We start from the raw sequence: 9034 nt of genomic DNA, 5'->3' as shown, positions 1-9034 counted from the left end.
GAAAAAAGTGAAAGGGTCTGAAGACTTTCCGAATACTTTGTAGCACCATCTTCTCATCAATCGATGCACACCTCAGCAGAGCTCATATTATATGTCATTTGGGTCCATCAGGCACTGCTGTTATCTACTGTGTGGCGGATCTAGAAGAGAGTTGCGATTTCTTTTCCTCAGATCTGAGCAGAACCACAGATAGAAACGCGTTTGGCTGCACACAACTGGTTCTGCTGTCATCTTGATGAACCCAACCAGTAATGGATGTAATAAAATTGCTCCAGAAACAGAAAATGTTACAACATTGTTTATTGACTTCTAGTATGGAAGAACAGTACAGTTTATAAGTCAGCGATCGGCTTGTGGGGCCAGTAGACATACTTCTCTTTATCCAACTTGGTCTCGGGGAAAGCATCATTTACATCTTGAATGGTCATCTGGTCAAAGGGAAGCAAGTTCTTGAACTTGGCCAGCTGCAGGATATAATAAAATGGTCAAATTGAGAAAATCAAGAATGTTCACAACACAATGAAAATATACTCTGGCTATGGTCGCAACAGGTGGCAAACATCTTCCCCTGGGCTTTAGAGTTATACCATGTCTGGCATCCAGCTGGAAAGGATATTGTGGAGGTGCATTGGGAGGACAGCACTTAAAAGACAAAGGTGAGACCCGCACCTATCTGACATTGACGACATATCCTAGCAATATGTCAATGTCTCAGATGGGCCAACCCCCTTAAAACCAAATTTTACACTGAGGATCAAACTTGGGTTTGTTTAGTCTAGGAAAAAAAAATAGAGAAGATCTAATTACAATGTACAGATATATGAACGGACAGTACAGAGATCCTGCTAATGATCTTTTCACACTTAAATGTAACCATGACAAGAGGGCTTCCTTTGTCTAGATCAGGGATCAGCAACCTCCGGCACACCAGCTGTTCTGAAACTACAACTCCCGGAATCCTACTTTTATGGGAGTTACAAGAAAAGTGAAGTGTGCATGATGGGAGTTGTAGTTTCACAGCAGCTGGAGTGCTGGAGGCTGCTGATCTCTAGTCTAGAGGAAAGAAGGTTTTACAGTCATGAGAGGTGGGGATTTTTTATTGTAAGGGCGTGAGACTATGGAAATCTCCGTCTCAAGATGTTGTGATGGTTGATTCAAGAAGGGTCTGGATGCCTTTCTTGAATGCAAGAATACGGCATACGTTCTGAGTACTAGATTTCTGGACGCTGGTCCAGGAATTTATCCCAACTGCCAGATTTGGTGTCAGAATTATAATTTTTTTCCCTCCCTTAATATGGGGCAATCATCATCTGCCTCATGGAGGTCTTTTGCCTCTTCTGTGTGTATAACACATTTTGTGTAATCTCAATAAGCAGGCTCTCAGGCTGCTGCACCTATACAATGTACCAGCGGGCAGCGAACAAGTCTGCACATACTACTCACCTCCTTCTCAAACACTGCCATCTTGGCTTTGGATTCTTCAATGTAAGCTAGAGCGGCTTTATTCTTTAGAATAAAAATAGGGCAAATTAACAAAGAAACTTACACAACAAATCGAAAGTCATTAAGATTTGGATTTCAAGCAGAATTTTTTTTTACCCTTGATCAATGTGTTTGTGAGATGATTATATGGCACTTACTAATATAGCCTTTGTTGATATTCTGTGCCATTTTCTATATTTCATAAGGTATTCGCCCCTGTTGGCCAAGTCTCTTGTGGTGTCCACACAGAGCTCCTGTCCATAAAATGGCTGCTGATGGAGGATCATGTGACCAGACAAATCATTCAGTCTCCTCCATTCATATACACTACACCTCCACTAAAATCTTCAACATCGCAAGTGCAGACAGCAGGTGTGATGTATTTGAGAGGGAAAGGTTGACCGATGTGTCTGGAGTTATTTTTGCCTCGATCAGCGGCCATCTTATGGACAGGTCTCCTGTGTTGTCATGGAGACATGACTTATAGGAAATTACACAGGGATATAACCTCTGTTGACTTTGTGTGTCATATAATCTACTTACATACACTTTAGTCACAAGTAGCCAGAAAGTGGCCAATCCCTTTAAGGCTTATTTAGACAAGTAGATAATTGGTCAGGCGACTAACGACATGAGTGACCGACTGGCAAGGTCCATCATGTACAAATTCCTTCATATTCGATCGTCTGTTCACTTAAAAAATGACAGCTGACCGTGTTCAGACAGTGTTTTATGGGCTAGGGCAGTACTAAAGACCGCCCATTCAGCCGGTGACGTCACCAGGATCACTGCTCCGCCCAGCATACTGAGAGAAGGCCGGGTACGTCACCGACAGTAAACAGACATGCCTTGCCCTGCGCTATGCAGTGTAGGGCAAGGGGGAGCATCCAAGCTAGAAATGCACCACTCACACATGGTAAATGAGTGAAGTGGAGCTTATGTCCGGGTTCAGCTCTGAACCAGGACAACCCCTTTACCTAGGTGAGAAGCCTAGACTTGTCACAGTGGCTCGGGCTGGATGATACATTTCCCGCACCTTTCAAAACTTTTTTCTGACTTTACAAACGTATTGGTTGGCTTACTTTGGACAATCATTTGCCATAAAGAAATGTCGTTCCAATTTTGGTGCCTCCTAAAGGATATGCCCCCATTGTCTGATAGGTCCCACCTCTGAGACCCGCACCAACAATGAGAAAGGAGCGGGAAATGAACGGAGGGCGCACTGTGCAGCCGACCTCCATTTATTTCTACGGGCCTGCCGAAAATAGCTGAGAGCTGGCTCGGCTATTTCCGTCTGCTCCATAGAAATGAATGGGAGAATGGGCCACGCTGTGCGCTCCCATTCACCTCTATGTGAGCAGCGCTTGGTAGTGGACGGACCCTGGGAAATCCGGGGTCCTCCATCCACTGCTCTCCCCGCTCCGTTCTAAATGTAGGTGCGGGTCCCAGAGGTGGGACCCGCACCTATCAGACAATGGGGGCATATCCTAGCGATATGCCCCCATTGTCTGTGATGGGAATAACCCTTTAAGTCACGTGCCCTAGTTAAACAGGGGTCAAAAAAATTGCCCAAAACATGAACGTCAGTTTGTTTTTTGTTTTTTTATCCTCACAAATCCAGACAAAACACTGGAGGAAAAAGGTCCCTAATGCTATCATAGAGAGGTGACTACTCACAGATTCCTGCTCCTGGGCATTAATCTTCTCTGTCTGGGTGTCCTTTGGCTCTGGGATAGTAGTGGCATTGAACTGGAAAAACACAAAATGTTTTGTTAAAACAGATGCCCATTTTTCTAAAATAACTACTCTAGAGAAGGGCACCCACGTTACCTTAGTCTCAAACTCATCCACTAAGCCTGCCTTGGCTATTGCAGTGCGGTAAAGTGCCCAGTCGATGGTAGGAGGTTTGGTAGGAAGAGAAGTCAACCTGTTAAAATGAACAGATGGGGGTTACTAAATGTGGGCACTGGATAAAACACCAGGCTATGCATAGCATGTAACACCCACAATGTGAGAAATTTTCCAGTGTATTGTGGCCAGTAGTGCGCTTGTGTTGCCACACCAGTGATGTCCCAATGCAGCAGTGCCAAGTGGGTTGGCGGGTGCTGGGAAATGGCGTCAGCCTCTGCCCAGTGACTCCACAGAAGCGAGAATGAACTCACGTGTTATTACTCTCTGACTGCTGACTAGCTTTACAGAGGTTCCTGCTCATTTTCCCCCCTTAATAAGAATAAGGAATTTCGGTAAAGTAGGAGGAGCTGCACAAAAATCTGAAAACCACAAATTTTTCCTCTACAGCTTCCAGAGTTTCTTTAACACCCCAAATGGATGGAAAACCCCTTCAAGCGCTCAAACTATAATGGCTATATTAAAGGGGCTAACCCATAAGGACACTTTATCCTCTACCCACAGGTAGTGTATATTTTTTAAAATAAATGACCCCTTAGGGCTCATGCACACGACCGTGCCGTTTTTTGCGGTTTGAAAATTGCGGATCCGAAAAAAAAAAAAACAGATGCTGCCCATGTGCCTTCTGCAATTTGCGGAACGGAACAGGAGGCCCATTATAGAAATGCCTATTCTTGTCCGCAAAACGAACAAGAATAGGACATGCCTCATAATTTTTGCGGGGCCACAGAATTTTGCAGACCCATTGAAATGAATGGTTCCGTATACAGAATCAAAATACGGCCCATATACGGAACGCAAAAAACGTTTGTGCTTACTGAGTAGAAAGTTTCAGCATCTGCCCAGAGGCGAATCTTTAGGCCTCATACACATTTATTATACTCACTTATATAGCGCCGACATATTCCGCAGGGCTTTACAGACATTAACACAATCTAAGTTCCCTATCAGTATGTCTTTGGAGTGAGGGAAGAAACCAGAGAACCCGGAGGAAACCCACGCAAACATGGGGAGAACATACAAACTCCATGCAGATGTTGTCCTTGGTCGGATTCGAACCCAGCGCTGCAAGCAAGTATGCAAGAGGCTACTGTGAACATCGGTGCCTTCCCAAACAGCTGATCAGCGAGGTCCCGGGTATGAAACCCCCACTGATCACCTATCCAGAGGAAAGTCATTGCTATAAAAGTCTCAGAATACCCCTTTACGGTCCAGGATGTTTTTATTTTACAGGTAGTGGTCATTTAGGAGTCAAAAAAGTATGCCCAGTGTCACATAACACATGGATGCAAAGCAGGGATGCACAACTTGAGGCCCTCCAGCTGTTGTAAAACTACAACTCCCACCATGCCCTTCTGTAGGCTGCCCAGGAATGATGGGAGTTGCAGTTTTGCAACAGCTGGAGGGCCGCAGGTTGAGCATGCCTGATGTAAAGCGTTCTCACTTTGCGGCTATGGAATCACTGCGAGTCTTCAGTGCGTTGAACATTGCCTTCTGGTTGGGGGGAACTCTTTCTGCAAAAGCCAACCAGTCCACAGCCTTGATTGCAGCTCTTCGACCCGCCATGATTAGGAACTGAAAACCGAAACACAAAACTCCATGAGAGAAGGTAAAGAAAAAATATAAAAGTACATAAACAAGCAGGCCTTGGATAATACATAACATTGCTAAAAGCAGGACAGTAATGGTTATAAACCTACTACATCCCAGCTGTTGCAAAACTACAACCCTCAGCATGTTCTGACAACTGGAGGTTGTGCGTTATAGCATCACAACAAATGGAGAGCCACTGGTTGAAAAGCAAGGCAGCGGAGAAAGATGTCAGTCTCTAGCACATCTGTCAGCAGAATACACAGCCATTTACAGGAGCCTGTATTCTTGCATTCTGACATCCAAGAACAAGTGACAGATGTACGCAAAACCAAGAACTAAGGGCCACATTTAACAAGACCGCCGGTTTAGACTGTGCTGGAGGTGGATCCGCCAAAGTTATGAAGAGGCGCTGGCCTCTCCATAACTTAGGGGCATCCAGCGCCAGTCCTAAGGCCTCATGCACACGAGAGTTTATTTTCACGGTCCGCAAAAACGGGGTCCGTAGGTCCGTGATCGTTTTTTCGTCCGTGGGTCTTCCTTGATTTTTGGAGGATCCACGGACATGAAAAATGAAAAAAAAATCAAAGTCAAGTTTGCCATTAAAATGATAGGAAAAAACGGACACGGATGACAATCTTGTGTGCATCCGTGTTTTTTCACGGACCCATTGACTTGAATGGGTCCGTGAACCGTTGGCCGTGAGAAAAATAGGACAGGTCATATTTTTTTCACGGCCAGGAAAAACGGATCACGGATGCGGCTGCCAAAAGGTGCATCTTCCGATTTTTTCACGGACCCATTGAAAGTCAATGGGTCCGCGAAAAAAAACGGAAAACGGCACAACGGCAACGGATGCACACAACGGTCGTGTGCATGAGGCCTAAATGTAAGACCGCTTGGTACTAATACAAACTACACCTTATTTATGAAAAAAAAAAAAATCCCTCTCACAGCTCTGTCCATAAAAAATGGATTATGACTCTCCGTACTAAAAAGTAAAAATAAAGATTTTTACTGTGTAAAATAGCAAAACATAAAAAGATCATACTAATACATAAAAGGCAATACATTACCGACCTCTAATCGTCTACAGAGGTCACATGGTGCAACCACTTCAGCCAATCAGCGGTAGATTGAAGCAGACACACAAAGTGCTAACTGCTGAGGCACGGCTTCTCAGCGTGCCTCTCACCCCCTGCATGATCTATTTTAATACGGTGGCCTTTCTAGAGCCCACTGAATTATTTGCACAATGGGCAAACAGGGGACAATGTTTTTTAGAGCCTGTTGAGTTAGGCCTCATGCACACGACCGTTGTGCGTTTTGCGGTCCGCAAAAAACAGATGGCGTCCGTGTGCGTTCCGCAATTTGCGGGACGGCACAGACAGCCATCGATATTAAAGTCGCACACACTTCAAATTGGCATCACTGAAAAGAACAGATCGTCCCGCAAAAATGAGCCCTCATACAGCCCCGTACACAACTACAAAAAAGTTATAGGGGTCAGAATATGGTTATACATTTATTTTTTTCCCCTCAAAAGGTTTTAAAGAGGACCTTTCACTCTTATACAAACTAAAAACGAACTATATCAATGGGCAGAGCGGCGCCCAGGGGTCCCCCTGCACTTACTAGTATGCCTGGGCGCCGCTCTGTTCGCCCGGTATAGGCTGCAGCACTGGCCAATCCCAGCGCACAGCTCATAGCCAGTCTATGAGCTGTGTGCTGCGATTGGCCAGCACTGCAGCAAGGGACACGCCTCCTACAAAAAATCAGTCCAATACAACAGACGGAGCTGAGACACCGGAGCCTATACCGGGCGAACGGAGCCGCGCCCAGGCATACTAGTAAGTGCAGGGGGGCCCCTGGGCGCCGCTCTGCCCACTGATAGAGTTAGTTTTTAGTTTGTATACGAGTGAAAGGTCCTCTTTAATTTTTGTTTTCAGTATTTAAACGCAAGAAAAATTATACAAGTGTGGTATCGTTGTAACCGTACTGACCTGGAGAATGAAGATAACAGGTCACTTTTACCACATAGTATACAGTGTAAAAAATAAAAACCTGTATCGGAATTGCGTTTTTTCTCAATTCTACCCCATTTGGAATTTTTTTTACCGCTTCCTACTACATGGTATGCAACCGTAAATGGTGCCATTAGAAAGTACAACTTGTCCCGCAAAATAATAAGCCCTCATAAGGCTATGTGAATGGAAAAATAAAAAAAAGTTAGGACTCTGGTAAGGCAGGGAGTGAAAAACGAAAACTCAAAAATGGGGAAAATCTCAGGGTCCTGAAGGGGTTAAAGAGGACCTGTCACCAAAAAATGCAATGCAATCTGAAAGCACCATGTTATAGAGCAGGAGGAGCTGAGCAGATTGATATATTTTTGTAGGGAAAGTTTCAGTAAAACCTGTAATTGTTACATTTACATCTGCAGCCCTGTGAGGCGCCATCAGTACAGGAAGGAGGAGTTATCAGTGACTGACAGCTATTACTCCATGTACACAATGCCATCAATCACTGATAACTCCTCCCTCCTGTACCGATGCTGTTCACAAAAGGTAGAAAAAGCAGAGATATAGATGTATAAATTACAGGTTTTTACTGAAACTTTCCCTACAAAAATATATCAATCTGCTCAGCTCCTCCTGCTCTATAACATGGTGCTTTCAGATTGCATTGCATTTTTGGGTGACATGCCCTCTAACTCCTTCAGGACCCTGAGATTTTCCCAATTTTTGCGTTTTCGGTTTTCACTCCCCGCCTTCCCCTAGTCCTAACTTTTTTTTAATCTTTCCATTCACATAGCCTTATCTATTGATACCTATATATCAATGTGCTCAGCTCCTCCTGCTCTATAACATGGTGCTGTCAGACTGTATTGCATTTTTTGGTGAAAGGTCCTCTATAAGTAAGCTGCACAGCTTTTTCCTGAATTTCACGTCCCACAGATTTTACTGGGAATCCGTGGACAAAGACACATGCGGATCAGCCACCCCGCTGAATGAGGCTGAACCCACGTGCACACGGCAGAAATGCGAGGGTCAGAGACCAGTCCATGTCGGATTTTGCCGACCGTCACGTGAACTCCGCCAAGTGTTTTGCACCGAAAACCACCTCATTGATTTATGAATGGGGCAAATCTACACAGAGGGGCTCGCAAACCAATGGAAGTAGATGTGAAAAGGGGGGTAAGAGTCAGTTCACACTGACAGCGGAAACAAGTCACATGACCGCGCCAAATGTCACCAATCACATCTGCATGAAGATCAGACACATGTCCCAGTGCAACCCTGGGGGGTGGAAATGCTGGAGGACAGCGGGCAGCTGAATGCAGCCAAGAGCTGGCATATGTAAGTGCCCAGGACATGGAAGGCCATGGCATGACCCTGTGCCCAATGTACTAATATGCATGGCAGGGGCTTCAAGGACTTCCCCATACCTCCCCTACAAGCACATCCCATCTGACCATGCCCGTCTAAATTACTGCACAACGGAAGTAGCCAAACCGAAAACCCTGTCGCCGCCACTAAAAGCCCTGCTGCGGTCTCACCTGCCTGCTCACCGACCTCCAACCTCACTTGCCGGGACACTGCAATGGCCACCGCCGCGAGTGACGCTACACCAGCGCCTCGCATCAACCAATCACCTGCGCCAACAGAAAACGCCACAGCCAATGACTGAAAGGCTGTCAAAGCAATAGACAACGTTCATTGGCTGCCGCTTACCACGTGACCCCGAACTGGCCGTGAGATGACGTCATGACCTTGAGGATCGGCGTCCTGACGTCAGGCGTTAGTTGTATAAAAAGGCTGTGGGTGTGGGCGGGGATTAGTAGTTGGTTGGTTAGTTGTAGCTGTGTGCTGACGGTCTGTGACCATACGTGCCTTGTTATCCTCGTCTTCGTGCAGCAGCTTGTACTTTGTTTTGTTTTACCCTATGCCCTCCAAAAGTCAAAACTGGTGTAAAGTAAAACTGACTTAGTTGCCTATAGCAACCAATCAGATTAAACCTTTCATTTTTTCAGAGCTTTTTTGGAAAATGAAAGGTG

The 9034-nt window shown here is 45.4% G+C and overlaps 1 protein-coding gene across 1 annotated transcript; it reads right to left on the bottom strand.

The window, feature by feature from the left end:
- Positions 1–283: 283 nt before the first annotated feature.
- On the bottom strand, positions 284–8670 carry ATP5PD (ATP synthase peripheral stalk subunit d). The gene is made up of 6 exons (XM_044297456.1): positions 8537–8670; positions 4835–4965; positions 3313–3409; positions 3160–3231; positions 1444–1506; positions 284–464 (listed from the first exon to the last, which is right to left on the bottom strand). The coding sequence occupies exons 2-6, from the start codon at positions 4954–4956 to the stop codon at positions 333–335; spliced, it is 486 nt and encodes a 161-aa protein (XP_044153391.1). The 5' UTR covers positions 4957–4965; positions 8537–8670; the 3' UTR covers positions 284–332.
- Positions 8671–9034: the final 364 nt, after the last annotated feature.

Source organism: Bufo gargarizans, chromosome 6 (assembly GCF_014858855.1).
Source record: "Bufo gargarizans isolate SCDJY-AF-19 chromosome 6, ASM1485885v1, whole genome shotgun sequence".
Classification (NCBI taxonomy): domain Eukaryota; kingdom Metazoa; phylum Chordata; class Amphibia; order Anura; family Bufonidae; genus Bufo; species Bufo gargarizans.
The sequence above is the reverse complement of the archived record's forward strand: the minus strand, read 5'-3'. Positions and strand labels throughout refer to the sequence as shown.

Bases quoted from the DNA above. Each gene is read 5' to 3' on its own strand.
- ATP5PD (XM_044297456.1), bottom strand. From the start codon at position 4,956: ATGGCGGGTCGAAGAGCTGCAATCAAGGCTGTGGACTGGTTGGCTTTT. The intron at 3,410-4,834 runs GTGAGAACGCTT...TCATTTTAACAG, and splicing joins AGTGATTCCATAGCCGCAAA to GTTGACTTCTCTTCCTACCA. The intron at 3,232-3,312 runs GTAACGTGGGTG...GTGTTTTTCCAG, and splicing joins TGGATGAGTTTGAGACTAAG to TTCAATGCCACTACTATCCC.